Raw genomic sequence first — 21,265 nt, 5'->3', positions numbered from 1 at the left:
ACAAATGTGTAATCATGAATATGGCTAAACTATGTCAAAAGCTGTTTGCACATTTCTAATTGGTTTATGTAAAGTGGTGGATCCAGGCAAGCATATTTTACATACCTATTATCTATTCTTTTTTTTAAAGATTTTATTTATTCATTTATCTTTAGAGGGGAAGGAGAGAGGGAGAGAAACATCAATGTATGGTTGCCTTTCGTGCGTCCCCTGCTGGGAGCTGGCCTGCAGGGAACCGGCCTGCAACCCAGGCATATGCCCTGACTGGGAATCGAACCGCGATCCTCTGGTTCGCAGGCCCGCGCTCAATCCACTGAGCTACGCCAGCCAGGCCTATTATCTATTCTTAATTATACACAATATCTTAAGAACCTATACTAATACTCATTTTTTCACTTGTAAATATTGGTGATAATATATACAAAGCAACTAGTATAGTGAAATAGTCTAGAAATTCAGGACACAAAATTTAAATTTGAAAATAGATTTAACAACTCAATTTTCTCATTCAATTACAACCTCAATCTTAAATGAATATAATGTTTAACAGATATGTAAACCATTAATTGGTAGAATGTAGGCCATTTAGTTAAATATTCTGGAGGAAATATTAATTTAAAAGAAAACAGAGCCAAATTTTAAAAATGAAAATAATTGTCTTTACTCTCTGTGATGGAAGTTTGAAATATTTTTATCTTTAACTTCAGATGCTAAATCAAACATCTCGGCTTGAAATACAACTGCTGGAGAATTCATTATCAACATACAAGCTAGAGAAGCAACTTCTTCAACAGACAAACGAAATCCTAAAGATTCACGAGAAAAACAGGTGAGGATTGTTGGATTCCAAAAATATTTAAACATGATGTTTGTATCTTTCAACTCTGTACTCTTAAAAAAATTGAAGTGGTTTGCAAAAAAAAAGGATGGGAGGAAGGGAGGGAGGGAGAGAGGGAAGAAGGAAGGAAGGAAGGAAAGAAGGTAAAAAGAGCCAGCCACATTAATTTTGAATATAAAAATAAAGGAAAGCTGTCTCTCTCTTTTTCTCTCCCTTCTCATGTTCATATTTTCTTCTTTTCTTTTTTAAAAATATATTCCTTCTATCCTAATTCTAGATCATTTTAGACTTTTTTTTTGTCCATCATGATTGTTGATATGACACCTGGTATCTCATCCTGCCATGGAGTTCTCAACATGGAATGTTCTCTTTCAAAGGAAACTACTTAAAACTTGTTCACTCTGCTCCATCAGTAAAATTAAGCCCAGGTTCGAACCCACAGCAGCTCAGGCAGAAAAGTCTTCTCTGTGTGCCCCAGCCTGTGGGAGGAGTCCTACTCCTAGCAGCAAGCACGTGCATGTCTGCTGCTGATGAATTCCTCCCTCCTTGAATTCTAATTTCTAAGGAAAATTCAGATTTTCTTATATGTATGAATCACACCATCTATTTATTTATTTATTTATTTATTTATTTATTTTTAATATTTCTTTTTTCTTCTTTTTATTATTCAATTACAGCTGTCCCACTTTTTTCCCACCTGCTTTCCCCTGCTCCACCCCACCCTGCTCCCACAGTCAATCCTCACCCTGTTGTCCATGCCCGTAGGTCCTTTATACATGTTCCTTGACTTGCCCCTTCCCCTTCTTTCCCCACTATCACCCTGCCTCCTTCCCTCTGATCACTGTCAGTTTGTTCTTCATTTCAATGTCTCTGGTTATACTTTGCTTACTTGCTTGTTTTGTTGATTAGGTTCTACTTATAGGTGAGATCATATGGTATTTCTCTTTCACCACCTGGCTTATTTCACTTAACATAGTGTTCTCCAGTTCCATCTATGCTGTCATGAAGGGTAGGAGCTCCTTCTTACTCTCTGCTATGTAGTATTTCATTGTGTAAATATAGCAGTTTTTTTCTATTTTTAAATTTTTAAATTTTAATTGTTGTTCAAGTACAGTTCTCTGCCTTTCACTCTTATCCCAGCCCACCTCCCAAGCCCTCCCCACATTCCTCTCGTTTCCATGCCCCCCCTTGTTTTGTCCATGTGTCCTTTATACTTGTTCCTGTAAACCCTTCCCCCGTTCCCTTCAAATTTCCTCCCCTCTCCCCTCTGGTCACTGTCAGCTAGTTCTCTATTTCAGTGTCTTTGGTTATATTTTGTCTGTTTGTTTGTTTTGTTGATTAGGTTCCTGTTAAAGCACACCATTTATTTTTAATAATATTTTCCAAGGACTTTAACCATTCTATTTTCCAGCAACAGAGGTATTTCACTATAAATTAAGGAATTTATGTTTTCATTTGAAATTTATCTCTGGGCTCATGCTGACAAAAATATGCATCTTTAATCCTACTCTGCACCCCTTTCTTTTCTGACCCCCAGTTGTGACATTACCTCACATGTGGTTCCAGGGAGTGTTTTTCTATCTGTGTGCCATGTCTCCTAGCATTGCCATTTTTTTGTAGTTATCTGTGTCTTCCTGTTGAAAGATTCAGTGTGTGTAGTGGTGTGTTGGTGGGACATCTGTTCTTAAACCAGGGATATTCTTCCATGGACCACTTTTAAAAAGTCTTCTTTTTTATAGAAACCAAGGTACGTACTTGTGATACACCGCATACTTTCTCTGTTCTATTTATTGCTATTATTTATTTTCATATGGGAAATAGAATTAGAGCAACCTTGCCAAGCACTTTCTAGAACAACAAAGAAGTGTGGGCCCTCAACTCATTTAAGTGGATAGAAGGTCAAAGTCAAATATGAAGCTGTTTTATATATTTTTAAATAGCTTATTGATCATTCCTACCTATTCCATGAGTGAATCTTAATTGTCCAAATGAAAAAGAAGCTATTCCTACATTGAGGCATCTCTGAAATGTAGGAACAATATGCCTTTAGACAGCCAGGTTTGTTTCAGCTAGCAGTACACTTTGCAAAGGGGATTATCTAAACTGAGCTTTGCTTCCTCCCTGAGGAATGCGGCGGTTGTGTCTGGGTGTGTGACTTACTAGTTTGAGGACGATGGGGTCTCCACTACCAGCAGGGTGAGCTGGCCCTTAGGAATGTTCACCACTTTGGCAGAACAAGGAGGAATATTTTATGAACGGGATTATACTGTACAATCATGCCGAAAGGCCTTGCTGGTTTACATCCTTACAAATTAAATGCATCACTTGTAAGGTTGAAAATGAATCTTTGGCCTCATTAGAATCACTTCATTATCCCTTAAATGACAGAAGTCACAAAGCAGGAACATGTTTAACAACATTTGCTCTACTATTTGTTTTCCTAACAGTCTGGTATGGGTGACACAAGAAATGGGAAATATTAATATTTACCCTGCACAAAGGTGTTGATAATGACCACAAAATCTGACATGTCATTGTCAACTTCCACTGGATTCCCCCAGTATGTTTCCTGCCACTTCTGCTCACAACAATAAGAAAAGAGATAAACAGGGAAAGATGTCATAATGCAAATTCCTTCAGCTGAGCCAAATGTGTAAATGGATCTTTTGATCTAAAGGTCTGGTCAACTGACCAGATTTCAAGGCACCTGCCCATCTCTAACTTAACTCCAACTTTTTCCACTGTGGGAGCACAGCCAAGTGAAAAAAAAATAGGCCAGAAGAAGTGCTTCTGCCTTACTAGGATTTGGAGGAAGGGAAATCAACACTCCATGTATACAAAGATGGAGCACTTGGGTTTTTCTTCATGCTTGTGTTGAATATACAGAGTGAGGATTAGGGAAATCTTTAGTAAGACCATCCAGAGTGAAGCAAAACTACACATGTGCTGGTCGTTCCAACAGTTTTAGCAAAGCTGTCTGCCGCCTTGCTACCTCATATCGGGTTAACAACTGTGTCAGGTGTATTAACACAGTATATGCTTTACAATATATTAATCCTTCAACTGATTCTTCAAAGCACTTATTAGTATTTTCATTGTACACATAAACAAACTTGAAGTTCACAGAGGTCAAGTAACTTGACTATGACCAAACAGCGAGTGTATGGCAATGTTAGGGTTCAAGTGCATGATGACTCTCTGTCTTAATTATTATAAAAATATTTTTCCAACATGATGCAGCTTCAAGATTAATTGATGTGGTTGTCAAGTTATCCTCTTAACACAAACAAGTATAAATTTGAGGAAAGGAGTAGACCAGTTGTTTTTGGCATATTCCTACATAGATCATTATTTATTCCTCCTAATACTGGAGTAGGAAATATAAACTATTTATTTTACCTTAGGAATTCACTGAGGTTCTTTGACAAGTCTCATCTATCTTCTAGCTGGAGTTTATGGGAAGCTATTATGTTAATTAATTTAAGTTATTGAAGTGTATATAATTTCAAGATACTAAATTATACCTTAGAAACAATGTATTGTAATGGTGTAATAAAATATTGATATTTTTGTACTTAATCTGTCCAAAGAAAGAAAAAGTTAAATCACAGTCTTATTAATTAAAGCTGTCTTCCATTTGATAAATTCTTTAGAAAGTACTAAAGTAAAATCTTTCTAGCTAGAAGCTAGAAAGATTAAGTTGAATTGATTAAGGGATCAAGGAAAAGCATTTAAATTTAAACTACTTTATTCTATACATTGTAGATGTATAGAATTGTAAACGGAGCACCTACAGATGCTGATTGAATGGAACATTTTCCTCTCGTGTTTTTAAAAATGAATTTTATTTATATAACTTTTTTTCACTTAAATTTTGTTAACCTTACAATATGACAGTGAAACATACCTCTCAGCCAAACTGGAAATCCGGGGCCTTAATGGTTTCCTTTCCCTGATTCCTCACAGCTCATGAATGACTGTGGATGCTGTCGATTTCACTCCTACATGTTTTTTCCAACTTATCCTGTTATTTTTATTTCTACTATCTTTTAGCTCAGACTATTAATTCTTGTCTTAGCCTTTGAAGTGACCTCTGCCTTAAGGCTTAATGTCTCTCAAACCTATTCCCCGGAGCACCGCCCCATCCCACTTTCTAATATGCAAGTCAGATCACTCTCCCCTTCTGTTTAGGTACCACATACACTAATTCAGCCCAACTTTTAAATCTTCAGACGGCATCTGCCTGACCCACAAATGATGCTCCATACTGCCTGAAGAAACTCAAGTTCTTTATCAGAGTTCACAGTTCATGATCATTATAATCCTAATTTACAGCCTTACTTCTACAAGCCTTCTGAAAGTTTGTGAAGTCTGGTCTGATAGCTAAGAACATGAACTCTGGGGCCAGACTGCCTAAATTTCACTTTTCTTCAATCGTGTTAAAACTGACTCTGCCACATATTATTTGTGTGACTTTGAGCAAGTTACTTACATTCTCTGTGCTTTAGTTTTGTAATTTGTAACATGGGGTGATAAAAAGAGTAGTGAATGGAGTTGATGAAAGATTGAGTTAATGACTATAAAGCACTGGCAACAGTGCCTGACACACATACTAAGTGTTCAGTACTCTAGTTGTTAGTGTCCCACTGAAAGCTTGATGTTATTTCAGATGTATTTGATGTTTGACTTACTTGAAATGTCCTGTAGTTCTTTATTAAACTCACACATTTCTTCCCATCCTTCAAACTCAGATGTTACTGCAGACACAACCCCCTCCAAGACCCCTTCTCTGACTCTGACAAATAGACTTACTCATGACAACTTATAACACTATACCTTGTTTTTGCACCATTATTTCCCTTACCCCATCACATTGTAGTGTGTGTGTGTGTGTGTGTGTGTGGGTGCTTATCTGTTTCTCTACTATTATTAGGTGTGAACTTCTGGAACACAGAGACTATTTTATTTATCTTTGTCTTCATGCTCTTAGGCACAATTCTCCACAGAGAGTATATTTAGTATTTAGTACTTTTTGAATGGTGAATGAATGATGAACTAGTAAATATCCAAGTAACTCTATCCCAACAAATGTATTTTCTATGTACATACACACACACACACACACAGGCAGATGTGGCTGAAAAATGTTTTTAATGAAAAACACAAATTACATAGTTTGCATTAAATATCGCAAATACATTAATTGTTTTTCACATAGATAAAGCATAGATGACATTTAACAACTATTCTGCATCCCCAAAAGCTCACTGCATGGAACCCCAAATTATCAATCCACATTCTGAGGTTCACTAATTCAGCCCAATTTTTAAATCTCTAGGGAGCATCTTCCCAGACCACTTTAGATCCAAACTGCTCACCACGTCTTTCTGGTCAACAAACAAAGTAACACAAACTCGATCCAGATATTTAATTATACGGAAACAACTGAAAATCAAAGTCTTCCTGATTCCATATCCTCTACCACTACCACCCCCTGAGAAAAATCATCAACACATTAACAGTTCAGTGCTTCCTCTTTCAGACTTATTCCAAGAATACTAAGATATACATGTGTATAGAGAGTGTGTCTTCACAAACACACCCCCTTATAGAATTGTACACATGCGCAAGTATATCTTTATATGATAATGTATGTAGATTGTAACTATTTTTAAATGCTGAGTTCATTTCTACTTCATAACAATTTATCATGGATATATTACACATGTAACTGTATACAGCTATTCCTAATTCATTGCTATAGATGTACTATAATTTTACATTCTCCTCAAGTGTGCATGTACTTGATAAGTTCTCCAAACCTTGTTAGCCATCTTACTACTCTCTTCTGCCTGAAAGGTTAGCTTGTATATCTATTCATATTTACGGCCATTTGCATTTCTTTATCTGTGACTAGCCTTATCTTTACTTTATCAACTCATATAACCTCTTTAACGAATATTGAAAGTTTTTCATATATGTTGCAAATATTTTCTGTAATCTATCATGTTGTCTAATCTATTTTTTAGAGACATATCACATTTTTATGTCGTGAGCTATATCTTTTTTTTCTTCTTCTGGGTTTCTGGCTTCTAAAACATATTTAGCTTATTCTTATTTACCCCATACTTTAAAACATTTGTCTGCCAATGTTTACTTGTAGTGATCTACACTTCTGTCCTCATTTGAATTACAAAAATATTTAACTTCATATTTTGAGAGGAAATTTGCTCTGTACAAATATAAACTGAAAGTATAAATTTAACCTGAACTTACTACACTTTTATTTAAATAGGGGATAATCACTTTCTAAAATTGTATTTGTAACACAAGTGGACATTTTATATATTAAAAATAGAGTTTAAGAATTGAAACACCAGTGAGTAGGCTCAGACAGATAAAAATGAGAAGATTTCTATATTTTTAACATCTTCCTCCTTGTTTAAGAGCTATATTTACACACACAGAGCTTAGGCAGCTGTCACCGCTGTGAATTCATTGGCTGCTATGTTAAGGACTCTATTGTGGGAAACAATTTGAAAGAGAAAGCTTTTTCTCTGAAAGCTTCAAGATGTGTTCAATGATTTGAAATATTTCCAATAATGTATGTTGGAGAAGGCAGATGGTGGGATTGAGGGGAAAAATGAACCAAAACTTTAAATAAGGCTTTGTATACACTCAGAAACTTCTGCTGAAGTTCAAGACCTATACTATCTTGTTTACTTTATTCTTCATTAAAGTACACCTCTGCCTCAAGCTAGAGGTTAAGTGCCAAAATTCTATATGTGTCTCTTCTCAAAGTGTTTCCAGAAAGATGGGAAACAGGAAGTATGGAGAATCCTATGAGAAACTCTTGTCTTTAGATTTCTGTCTCAGTTTGTGTATCAAGATGTAAGTGCAGTTTCTTAAACTATTGGTCCATGGAATACTAATTCTAAAAGATGCATCATAATAAAAATTGTTTATGTAATCTAGGCTTCTCAAAGACTTGACAATGGAAATCTTAACTAATAAAAATACTGAATGCACTCTAAAAAACTGTGCGTTGGAGTATGGACTCAGCATCTAGGTTTTCAATTATGCATATAAACCTAAACTAAACTTTTTGCCAAAGGCCACCAGCCCAGGAAATATGGCTACTTTGCTTATCTAGTTTTAGGACAATGGAGCTATAATGTCCTTCAGACCAACCTCTGCATATAGAGGTATCTGTGCTGGTCTGAAGTGGTCTTTTCCAACAGACCTGAATAGGGAAAATGCAAGAGAACCCATGAAAGGCTTCAGGACAAAGTGGGATACCATTGATCTGTTGAGTAAGAAAATTCAATGTAATGGCAAAACTGTTAAGGCAGAGTGGTGCTAAGAAAATATCAGTTGAGATTAAAAAGGAAACCTGATTTGGCTAAGACATGTGTTGTTTATACATGTAAAAGATAGATAGGTTGAAATAGTGTGAAAGACAAACTCTCAGAATAACCAGCTGGAGAGCAACAAATACTAAGGAGATGATGTTAAAATGATGACTTGATTCTTTATAAAATATAAATGGGTGGAAGCAGGTAGAGATAATTTTGTCCTAAATCAAAGAGATGAGACTCTACTGCCAGTTTTCACCTCACTGGGATGTTGTGGGAAGCTTTCTAGTTTGACGGGGTAGAAGACGTGGCTTTTGGTTTTGGTTCTGAATCAATATGTGCACAGTTTTGGACAAGGTTTTTAGGTTCTTACCCATAAACTGGGGCTTATAATATCTACTCAGTCTATATCATTGTATTACTTTGTGAATCAAAGGCCATAAAAGTTTTAAAATGCTACACAATTATAATGGTATATTGCAATGATGGAATTAATAAGTAGAGATAGCATGTGAATTTTTCTGGCAAGAAAGTTTTGGATTCAAACCAGTTTAGAAAGAGTGGGGACAAAGGGCTGGCTTCCCAAGTAGATAATAACCAAGGGATGTGAAGTAGCAAAGAAAATAGAGTAGTTTTTTGGAAGCCAAGTATGAAGAGAAGATAGAAGGCAGGGATGCATAGTGTCAAAAAAAACCCTAGAAGAGTAAAGAAGAGACCAGTCTTGCCTGAAGAAGCTTAAAAATGATCTTTAATATAAAGGATATATTTTATAAGTAAAGTTTAGTAGACAATTACTAGAATGAAAAAGTTATCCATGTGATTCCCAGTGAATACATGAGGTGAGAAAAATGATGAGAATAGATAAATAACTGGGAAGACCTGTCATTCAGGAAAACATTGTGATGGGTTTCCAATTTGCTTGTAGTATTCATGCATATTATTTTTTATGCATGTTTTAATTCTGCATTCTGTAAGATGTCTGTGATGCCGAGCACACTTCTTACTTGCACAAGCAGCCCCTTCTTTACACGAATATCTATTTTAAGATGACAGCTATGCTGATGTCTTTCAATACCTGTTAGTCATAGTGCATTAAAGGGTGTTTAGTAAATTATAAAGATTAATGTTCTTTCTAACATGCTAAGTGTATATTCCTTTTACCAGTGTCCAAAACTGTTTTCTGGGGCACCAGGACTTCTTTAATGAACTTTCTAATCATAGCTCTTTTCAGAGTAACCTCAACAACAAAACAAAAGAGATGAAACTTGATTGACATCTCAGCTGGTGGCCATCTTTATACATCCTCTGGAACAAGAAATGCATCGAAAGTGGAAAGTGGGAAAGCATTGATTTCTTAAAGTATTATATCTGAAATAGAAGTTTTTTATAGCTGTTGCTGTTTTATTTGAGGTTTCTGCTCTAAAAATAAATCCTTAGAGTAGGAATAATAGAGTTGTTTTATATTTGACACAGTGCTGAAAGCACTGTTGGCACTTAGAAAGTAATAAATCCAAGTCATAAGGATGGCATGTGGTTCCCTAACCCACAGTGTTACTTACTGAGTAGGAAAAGTGAACGGCCAATGCTCATCTTACTTCAGGAACAAGCAGTAACTCAGAATTTTCATCTAACAGTATATGACTAGTAATATATCCAAATTTTGATCTTTACATTGTCAATTTAATAGTTAATCCTGAGGTTTCTTGGTAGTATACTGTAACTTCTGAATTTAAAAGACATTTTTTTTATTTTTATAAGTCAACTGACTCTGTATTATGGACATCTTGTATCTTATCATTATCCTAGGGGAAAGAAAAATAATTCAAAAGTAACCTGAGAATGAATTAGGTATCAGTTATGGTTAATTCTCAGATCTGAAGGCCAAATATTAATAGACACAAAGAAAATCTCTTCTGACATCCACAGAAGTTCACTAATTGCTTAACCCCTGGATGGGATAAACCCAATAAACTCAATTTTATTTTTAACCAATAGAGAAGGGTTTTTGTTTTGTTTGTTTTTTAACCACCAAGTTCTCCAGCAGCAAGTGACTGACACAGAAGAAAATGCTTAAGGGCTCTGAATCGTACCTACTCCTTAGAGAGACTGGCCTTCATCTTGCTCTGACTTCCTTGTCTAAACTTTTCATTTCCAAAGAAAACATTTTAAAAGATATGAAGGATCATCAGATTTCCCCCAAATCACTATACCCTAGATCTATGCAAATTGAATTTGCTGAAGGGTCAGTCAAGGTAGTGCTCCTTTCACTGCTGGTGTCCTGCAGAATGAAAGCAAATCAAAATAGAAGCATAGCTTTTCTTGTCTTGCACAAGTCACAGAGCTGCCCTTACCAGGTCTCACTGTGAAATGTTCATATGTGAATCCGGGCACAGTACCAAAGATGGAAATTAACAGGCTCTCATACTCAGAAGCATCCAGGTGTTTTTTAGGCTTGGTTCAACAGCACTTTCCCGCCACATTCTGGGCCACATTCTCTTGGAGAACAGATTCGCTGGCAAGGTTCTGGAATGGCCATGAGCACTTCTCTTCACACTTAATCGGCATAAAAGGTAATCAGGTACTCCAACTCGTCTCTCACTACATGGAGTTGGAAAATTTGGCTCTTCAAACATGCTCTATTCTTTATTATTTAAGTATTAAATTTAAAACACTCCCTAGTGTCCCTTTTATGAAAACTTATAGAAATGATTCAGTGCTCTATTTTTCCAAGGTAAATTAAGTGCCCGGTCTGGTATGTTACATTTGAATAGCACCTTATAAACTAAGGACTGGTTGAACCTTCTGAAAACAGAACTGAGAAAAGTGAATAAGGGTTTCCTCTGAGGAATACCAGTACATTATACACTCTATAAAACGTAAATGCTTTTTATTTCCAGTCAGTTGCTAGGGTCCAAGAGAGCTTCTGCGTTCACTGTCATTTTTAATGTGCAATCTGCAACAGGAGTATCCTTTGAAGTGCTCTGAGAGAAGGAAGGTTCTGGGTTGAAGACCGCATCACCCTGAGCAAAGCATCTCAAGTCCTTTTGTGAGACCAACCTGTGGTCTTCCTTTTTGGAACCATTTATGCAGTGATTTGGGAATTTGTGGTGCTTTTAGGCCTCATTGCAAAGCTTAGGTTGAGAGATAAAGTAAGCAAGTGGTTATGATAGGGGACCAGGTATCAAAAATCCCAAGAAATCTAATTCATTGTGATTTTTACATGGCTCCTTCCCTGGTCTTGTGGTTTCTGTGCTGACATGCTGTTCCCTTACCCAACAGAACTGTTGTGAAATTTAATCACTATTAATGCTTTAAAAAATCCCAAATGAATGAAGCAAAGTACATATAAAATAGTTTTGATATTTTGTTCATACTTGTCCAAACTGTAATTGTTTGGGTCCCAGTCATCAACTCTGGCTATAAGATACACCCCTAGGATATAAATTAGGTTTGTAGTCTCTCTCAAAATATTCCCATGGTGAAATATCTACCTTAAATTTCTAACTTGAAATAAACTCAGGAACTGGTTGAATCACAATTTTACATATAGCATTTTGAAAACTAAATCCTATCTTCATTTCCTTATAGTTTATTAGAACATAAAATCTTAGAATTGGAGGGAAAGCACAAGGAAGAGTTGGACACCTTGAAGGAAGAGAAAGAAACTCTCCAAGGCTTGGTTACTCGTCAAACCTATATAATCCAAGAACTAGGGAAACAATTGAACAGAGCTACCACCAACAACAGTGTCCTTCAGAAGCAGCAACTGGAGCTGACGGACACAGTGCGTAACCTCGTCAACCTTTTCACTAAAGAAGGTGGTAAGAATTTCTTTCTCACGTTGGGATAGTAAATATTTTATTTAATGTGAAGCAATATTTAATGTAACTTTCTCTGTTGCATTGATTGCTATATGAAAGAAGCAAAACAGCTTTATTTTTGGAAGCATTTTATGAAGTTTGCACTGACAATTTTCTCATATTTTTAACTTTAGAGCGTGTTTGCCTAAGTTTGAATTCATGAATTCACAATATCTTTCTAAAAGAAACTTCTTGTTCCTTCTTTCTTTCTTGGTCTTTTTTACCTTAGATAAAATTTATGATACTGTCACAGACAAATATTTGGTGTTATGGTGTTAGATACTTAGTTATATAGGACAGGAATTAGCCAGTGTGAAAGATCAGTTCAGAATGACAGGGAGAGTTTCGGGAGGGCTCCCATTTTCAAACTAATATTATTGCTTCTTTTGTGGGTGGGAGAGGCAAGAGTTGCCCACAAAGAAAAGGAAATAGAGTAGTTCCCAAAAGCTCTTATGAGAGGAAAAATTTTGTTCTTAAAAGTATTTATTGAGACCTATTAAGACTCTTTTGTTTTGGTTTGAGTTTTTTGTTTTGTTTTGTTTTCTTTTTAAAAAAATTTATTTTAATTTTTGTTCAAGTACAGTTTTCTGTCTTTTATTCCCATTCCAGCCCACCGCCCCCCGTGCTCCCTACCTCCCTCCCATTTCCACCTCCCTTAGTTTTTGTCCATGTGTCCTTTATACTTGTTCCTGTAAACTCTTCCCCTTTTCCCCTGAAATTCCCTCCCCTCTCCCCTGTGGTCACTGTCCCCCTGTTCTCTATTTCAGTGTCTTTGGTTATATTTTGCTTCCTTGTTTGTTTTGTTGTTTAGGTTTCTGTTAAAGGTGAGATCATAGGGTATTTGTCTTTCATCACCTGGCTTATTTCACTCACCATAATGCTTTCCAGTTCTTTATATATAAAGTCCATATCACTAATGCTTAGTTCACTGTGGAAAAGACCTTACCAGGGCATCTGGGCATATGTAGTCTGGGGTGTCTTTGTGACAGTGGAAATACAGAATGTTAGTATCATTAGAATATCTGGAGCCGTTTAAACACTGGAAAGATAGCAGGCGTGCATCTCTTCAGAACGTATTATTCCATCTGTTTATCCATCCACCTAACAATTACTGAATCAGTGCCCCAGCGTGTACTTATCCACTTCAAGCAGAACCTCTCCTGAGCCTCAGGAGAGCTCTTCAAAGTTGAGAGCTTAAGGTCATTACTGTAGTTTTGCTTGCTAATCAGCCTTTCTCTGAGTGAAGATGGAATGGTAAAGGGTGATGAGTGAAAGAGAACACCACTTACATCTGAAAGTTATGATTGTCATTAAGTGTGGCTTATGTGGCCATTCACATAATGGTTCAGTGTGCATATGCACTAGACATAAAGTGGAGGCTCCTTTAATTTAATAGTGGACTTGAGCTGTATGAAAAATGAGCTCAATTCCATACGTTCAAGTGCAGATATGGACGTGGAGGGCAACTCCACATTAAGTGATCCTGTTTTAAAGTGATCTCTACTATACTCCGTTACCTTGAGTTATATTGCCTTTAGATGGTCAGAACAAGCCCTGAATAGTCTCTGTAAAGAAAATTTTTTTAAACAGTGAGTTCCCAGAGCTCCATTTGGGTGTGCTCAGAAGTGACTGGGAAGGAAAAAACCTGCTAATGAGTCAGAGCCTGCCAAAACCTTGAGTTAGAGTCCACTGAAAGGAAAGTGTGGTAGGATTCTGCCAGAGAATTTTAATAGAGCTCATGAGTATTTAGAAATTAAGTATTAATATGAGATATATCTATTCTCATATTGAACTAAATACATTTGGGGAAAGATTGAAAACATATTTCTCTTATCATCCTGAGACTTAAAGTACATGGAGTTAAGTCATTCTGTTTTGTTTTTTTTTTCATGGTGTTAGAAGCATCAGGCCCTGGTGATTCTCACAGAGCTCATATGTCTGCCTACTTATCATAGTTCCACTTCTTCTCTAAGTGGAATTGTTTGCTTCTTGTTACTCTTTTTTCTCTGATCCCACACTTAATTATTCTAGCTAAATATTTGGTCATTTAAGGGCTCTTATGAGACATAAAAATGAAAAGTGCCAAGATTTTAATTTTCTGTATATTTTTATTTTCACTGGCACTGGCAGTAAATATCTTTATTTTCATTGTTCCTAGCTATGGTAAATTAAAGGTTTTAAATGATTAATAGCATGATACTTGTTAAACATCAGTTACTAATATTAACTTTTATTTTATTCTATTTTTAAAACACATAAGTAAAACTTCTATGACCAAAACTTTATTTATCAAATGAATTTATTATTTATCAAGATTATATATAAACATTCTACTTTTAAATTTAAATATATGTAAGTATCCTAAATCAGAACACTACAACAAATGCACTAGTTTTCCAAAATGTGGTTTAAAGAGTAGTCTTCCGAAAGTTTTCCCCCAAACATCATAAACTATCTCTTAATTCAAAAAGCAAAAGTTTTAATTGATCCTAAGGGTCCTCTAGTTCAAATTTGACTCAGTTATTTATAGAGACAACCTGAATGTAATACAAGGCAAGGGAATTTTTTTTAGTTTTCTCTGTCCTTGGCAACTAATTTAACTTTTATGAAGCTGTTTCATCATTTATAAAGTCAGAAAAATTGGTCTACTTCACAATGGCAGGGGAAGAATTAAATTAGATGCTGCACATAAAAGCAAAGAGGCTTTAGGTACTTCTTTCCCCTCCAAGTAACATGATTCAATTAAACACAAATTTATCAAGTACTATTTATAAGTAAAATTTTTCTTCATGTAAAATGTTTGAATACAATGCTCTAGAGAATGTCTGTTGTCATCCTAGCATTTTCTTTTAGCCTCAGTGTTCTTATCTCTAAAGTGGGATCATAATACCTAACTGATGAGCTTGTAGTAAGAGTTAAAAGGGGTTTGGATAAGCACTGTCTATCCATAAACAGTGCCTATCTAGGATTAGTTACGTGCTGCACAATGGCATTTCAGTCCACGATGGACCCCATATGACTGTGGTTATATGAGTTTATAATGGAGCTGAAAATTTTTAATTGCCTAGTGATGTTGTAGCTGTCTCATCATCACAGCACAACACATTACTCATGTTTGTGGTGATTCTGGGTAAAGAAACCTGCTGTGCTGCCAATATATTATACCATATACAATTATGACACTACATAATACTTGATAATGACAATAAATAGCTATGCTACTGGTTTTTGTATTTACTATACTGTACTCTTTATCATTAGTTGAGAGTGTACTCTTTCTATTTATAAAAAAGTTTGCTGTGAAATAGGATGTCATGTTGTGTCAGCAGCAGCCCCATACAGTGCGTGTTTGTGGAGTCTCTTGATTGCATCATTTTCTTTTGTGCTTGATTTAAGCTCATGTTGTTTTATTTTATCCTATAATCATACAAAATCCACTGCTAATGTTGCCAGTAAAAGACCACGCTGAATGGCTGACATAGAAATAAACTTAATAGTGAATGACGACTACCAAAATGGAAAACCCGTGGTGCTCATTGCTTACCAGTCAGGCATGCCTAGGCCACCATAGCCTCGACTTTGAAGAACAAGAATAAAGTGGTAGAAGCTATCAAAGGATCTACTACTTCATTAAAGGCAACAAAACTAACAAAAATTTTAAAAAGACCTGTATCAGACATGGAGAAACTTCTAATGACCTGGACTGAAGGCCAGACCCAGAAGCATATCTTTTTAAGCACCACAGTAATCACAGCCAAAGCAACAAGTTTGTTGAAAGACAAGGCTGGACCTGACTATGATGTTGAATTTATTGTTAGCTCTGGGTAGTTTAAACCATTCAAGAATCATTATTTATTACCTAATGTGCAAGTGAGTGGTGAGTCTGTGAGTGCTGATGCGAAGGCAGCTGAAGAATGTTTGGAAACTGCAGATAAGCTGATTGTGGAAGAAAATCACTTGCCAGATCAAATATTCAATATGGATGAAATTTCCCTATTCTGAAAATGGGTGTATGAAAGCACTTTTATTTATAAGGCAGCCCAACCAATTCTAGGTTTTATGCTAACAGTCTTGCTTGGGGGCAATGTTGCCGGCTGGCTACAAACTCACACCCTTTGTGATCAGGCACAGTGAGAACCCCAGGGCCTTCAAGCATATCAATAAGCATAGATTGCCAGGGTACTATAGGGCATAAAAAGTCCTACATGACCAAGTTCCTCTTCCAAGGTGTCCTCTTGAATTGCTATGCCAGCCAAATGGAAACATACCGTTTGTAGAACAACATACTTTTCAACACTATGCTTATTGTTGATGTTTCCAGACATTATTCTTTTTTAAAAAAAATATTTATTTATTTATCTTTAGAGGGGAAGGGAAGGAGAGAGGAAGAGAAACATCAATGTATGGTTGCTTTTCATGCATCCCCTGCTGGGAACTGGCCCCTGCCAGGAACTGGCCTGCAACCCAGGCATGTGCCCTGACTGGGAATTGAACCGCGATTGTCTGGTTCGCAGGCCCGCGCTCAATCCACTGAGCTACACCAGCTAGGGCCAGACATTATTCGTTTTTTGAGGATCTTTACTCCCAATCCCAAAGTGGTTTTTTTCTGTCTAAACACCATCTCTTTGATCCAACTAATGGTTCAAGGAATTATAGCAGCTTGCAAGGAGAACCTTTCCCAGGCTACTGATGCAGGTGAGGAAAACCCTGAGAAGATGCTGATGCAGTTGTGGAAGGATTACTACAGTTATGACTGCATCAGAAAGCTTGCTTGAGCTGTGGTGATGTCACCGAAGAGTGTATGAATGGCATTGGAAGAGGACACTCGAGAGGTTCATCCATGACTTGAAAGTACTTGCTGTGGATGAGGAGGTTACAAAAAGCAGTAAGACTGTGGTCGAGGTGGCAAACACTTCATCCTGGCTGTGGATGAGTATGACCTCAAGGGTGTCCTAGAGGCAGCTCCTAAGGAATTGGCCAGTGAGAAGCTCCTGGAACTGGACCAGAAATACAGTGGCCGAAGAACAGGCAAGAGAAAAGGGAAACTGCAGGAGAAGACGAAGAAGAACCCCAAAGAAATTCACAGTGCAAGGATTAGCAGAAGCTTTTGCAGACCTCAACAAGCTTCTTAAGAAGTTTGAAAAAAATGAATTCAACACCAAAATGTTTTATTATTGGGAGGAATGTTTATGGAAACATTATCTGTTTCCAAGCAAATGTATGATGAAAAAATGAAACAAATCAAACAAACCACCATAGACATATTTCTGAAAAGAGTGACACATCCTCAAGAAAGGCCTCGGGCAGGTCCTTCAGGAGGTGTTCCAGAAGGAGGCATGGTGGTTATGGGTTGACAGCTCCATGTGCGTTGCTCGCTCCTGAAGAGCTTCCAGTGAGACAAGATGTGGAGGTGGAAGACAGGGAGCGGCACTGATGGTCCTGACCACGTGTAGACACAGGTGTGCTTGTGTCTTATTCTCAACAAATAAGTTTAAAAGTAAAAAGAGAAAAGAAGTTTTAAAATAGAAAAAAAGTCTTATAAAAAGAATAAGAGTATAACGAAAGAGAATATTTTTGTATAGCTATACAATGTGTTTGTGTTTTCAATGGTTACTACAAAAGAGTTGAAAAGTTAAGTAAAAGTTAAGTTTGTAAAGTAAAACAGTTATAGTAAGCTAAGGTTAGTTTACTACTGAAGAGAGTATTTTCTTTTTTTAAAAAAAATTATTTATTTATTTTTAGAGAGAGGAGAAGGGTGGGAGAAAAAGAGGGAGAGAAACGTTGATAAGTGGTTGCCTCTTGTACACCCCCAACCGGGGACTGGGCCCACAACCCAGGCATGTGCCCTGACTGGGGATTGAACCAATGACCTTTGGATTCACAGACTGGTGCTCAATCCACTGAGCCACACCAGTCAGGGCAAAAAGTATTTTCTATAAATGTAGTGTAGCTGAAGCTGACAGTATTTATAAAGTCTACAGTAGTGAATAGTCATATCTGAGGCCTTTACATTCACTCACGACTCACTGATGCCCCCAACAACTTCCCATCATGTGAGCTCCATTCGTAGTTCAGTGCCCTATACAGGGGTATCATTTTAAAGTCTTTATACCATATTCTTACTGTATCTTTCCTGTATTTAGTTATGTTTAGATATACGAATCCTCACTATGGTCTTACAGTTGCTTGCAGCATTCATTGCAGCAGCATGCTCTACAGGTCTGCAGACTGTATAGGCTACAGGTTTGTAGCCTCGGAGCAATAGGTTCTACCATTTGGCCTACGTGTGCAGTGGTCTATACCATCTAATTTTGTGTAAATGCACTGCATGGTGTTCACACAAAATATCCTAAGGACACATTTCACAGACGGTATCCCCCTCATTAAGCTATGTACTAATGTAAATGCTCGAAACTTATAGTTGTTTTTAATTTTATCTAGCTGCAGTGCTTATAAGTAACTAAAATTATATGATAAAAGCATTTCTAGGAAGCGTTGGCTAGAAATTTATCTTTCCCCAAATATCTGTTTGGTCCAGGGACTATAAATCTATCTTTGCATGTAGGGAGTATTTTCATTTAGTTTTACAGAATTTCTCCTATTGAAACATCTATGTCATTTAAGCTAAGTATGGTTTATATACACTTTCTCTAAACTGATTCACCAGAGCTGCTTCTTTTTGTTTTGAACAGACAATAGTAGTGTCTTCAGTAAACGATCATTTCAAACTGAATTACATCTGCTTTGTAAGACTTGCGGTAACATTTATTTCCGTCTAACCTTTGACGGCCAACATTTGGTCACACTTATTCTTGGGAACATTGCCTCATTAAAGAAGTATCGCCTGTTGCCTTCAGTGCTATCATAGCATCAAAGCTCAGCTCACTGCCTCATGCTTTTGGCCACTCACAGCTGATGTGGGAATTAAATAGTTTAAATTGATAATGACATGGAAACGAGGTTTGGACTTCTTTGGGGGAGGATCATGACTGTCAAACATTCACCAGTCGTCTATGCTCAGAGGTGATTAACACATCATCGTATATGTTGAGCACACATAAGTCAGACATCTGATCACGAATTTAATTACTAACAAAGCATTTTAAAAAACAAGAAGTAATTTTAAAAAGAAAATGGCATTTAGGCTCCATCATAAAATTATGTGAACTGATTCTTTTACTGTCCAAATCAGCTCAGAGCATACTCTTGTTATACCAAGATATGATTCAGGAATTTATCCATTCATTCAAAAAATAGTTAGACAGTGAATGTTCTGTTCCAGATTTCCTTCTGGGGATAAGGATATACAACCATTTTTATTCACCAAATATTTGCTGAGTTCCTAAACATGCCAGATACTGTTGAGAACAATGGGAAGAGAGAAGAGATATAATTTAGTCTTTAGTTTCAATAAAACTAGAATTTGGTGGAGGGGAAAGTAAACAGTTACATTCTGTAACTGTTTGCTAGAGGCGAAGCCAGGTGCCAGGGCACTGGCAAAACACACACTAGAGGAACACTGAAATCATGGCAGAGACAGAAGGATGAGGGCAGATTCCAACATCTGCAGAGGCTTCTAAAGGATTTTTTAAAATGCTTATTAGGATTCGGACATTGCTTAAGCTTTGTGTATTCATTTAGTTTGTCTTCACAACAACAGTATGAAGAAACTGCTATGGGTGAGTCCAATTTTATAAATTTCACAGGAAACTTGAGTAGTTTGCCCAAGGTTACATGGCTGGAAAAGGTTGATCCAGGATTAAAACGTAGGCAGAGTGGCTTTTATGGGGAGGTAATAACTAATTCTTCAAAATGAAGAAAGTGGAGTATACTCAGAGTTCAAACAATGTACATATTCGCCAGGAGTTTTGGGAGCAGGATGGGCATTGGGGAGATATAGAGACTAGATCTCAGAATCAAAGGTAGGTGAGCAGTGAGGGGTAAAGTTAGAAAGGTACACTGAAGGAGAGCAGGGAAGTTGTGTTTTTTCCCTTAAAGCAATAGTCCTCGTCAATATATAAGGACAAAATTTGCATTGTAGAAAATTCCTTTTGCAATTTGCAAAATGCAATGCAATTTGCATTGCAATATATAAGGTGACATTTGCATTGTGGAAAATGTACCCCAGTCACAATGTAAGAACAATGTATTGGACAATTGACTAGCTGGAAGCAGAGGAATAAGATGGGTCTTTTTGTCATTATTAAAATATTAGCAAGTACTTAGAGAGTGCAAGCTGATGTTCTGAGCCCTTTACATATCTCAGTTAACTCAATTAATTCTAGCGACAACTTTATAAGCTCGGTGTTATTATTGACCTTATATGCCAGATAAGGAAACCAAGCACAGAGAAGTAAACAACTTGTGAATATTACATGGCTGCCAAGCTGAGATTCGAACCCAGAGTCTGGTTTTGGAGTCTTTTAATGGAGGAAACTAAATACTGTTCTATGATGGGGAGGAAAGGTATATAGCTTTTCATCAGATTCTCAAAAGGCTCTCCTTGGAGAGGAATAATGAGGTCAGGATCAAACAGTGGCAAATGAAAAGGCAGGTAGACAGGGAATTTGTGAACAAAGAATTAGAATCTGTAAGAAATAATGACTTATTGGAAATAGAATTAAACATACCTTCCTAGTCTGAGGTTCGAGTAACTGAGGGGATGTTGGTGAGCTTTTGTAACATCAGTAATGTGTGAAGAAAAACAAGTGTAAGGGGGAAAGATAATGAGTTTAGCATGGGGCACACTGACTGCAGTAACTGTGGGACAATGAGAATCTGTAAGGCAGGGGAATGGGAATGTCAGATTCAGGAGCAAAATCTAGATGTCCATACACAGATGGGTGTCTCCTCGGAGGAGACGAGTGGTAAAGCCTTACAGCAAGTCAAGCCACTGGAGGTGCATATAAAGCAGCGACTCAGTCTTCGAAGGTTATGGATCCGCTTCAGAATCCCATTAATACTAGCTACCTTTCTTTCCCATCTCGTGCAAGCCCCCCAAGCAAGTTTATGCACAGTTTCAGAGAACTGACGTACTAAGATTATGAACCCATGTCAAAATAATAACAAAGACAGAAAATTTGGAGTTCTTTAAGGGACAGATAAACAGAGTCCAAAAAGAAAAAAGTATTAGGGAAGAAAAGCTAGTGGTGAGCCGTGTTATGGCAGGGGAAAAAAATGCTGTCATGAGAGGTCTCTTCAAGTGCAAATAA

The 21,265-nt window shown here is 36.9% G+C and overlaps 1 protein-coding gene across 4 annotated transcripts in view; it reads left to right on the top strand.

The window, feature by feature from the left end:
• ANGPT1 (angiopoietin 1) overlaps window positions 1–21,265 on the top strand; it is a 245,546-nt gene that overhangs the window by 150,956 nt on the left and 73,325 nt on the right. For 3 of the 4 annotated variants that reach the window (XM_037048391.1, XM_037048394.1, XM_037048393.1), the window contains exons 3-4: window positions 708–829; window positions 11,782–12,014. In XM_037048391.1, the coding sequence (XP_036904286.1) occupies window positions 708–829; window positions 11,782–12,014 (355 nt within the window). The remainder of the gene's footprint in view (window positions 1–707; window positions 830–11,781; window positions 12,015–21,265) is intronic. The other variant, XM_037048392.1, reaches the window with a different exon arrangement.

The sequence above is a fragment of the Sturnira hondurensis genome, unplaced genomic scaffold (genome assembly GCF_014824575.4).
Source record: "Sturnira hondurensis isolate 20B ecotype Veracruz unplaced genomic scaffold, ASM1482457v3 Scaffold0006413, whole genome shotgun sequence".
NCBI lineage: Eukaryota > Metazoa > Chordata > Mammalia > Chiroptera > Phyllostomidae > Sturnira > Sturnira hondurensis.
This window is presented reverse-complemented; position numbering and strand designations above follow the sequence as displayed.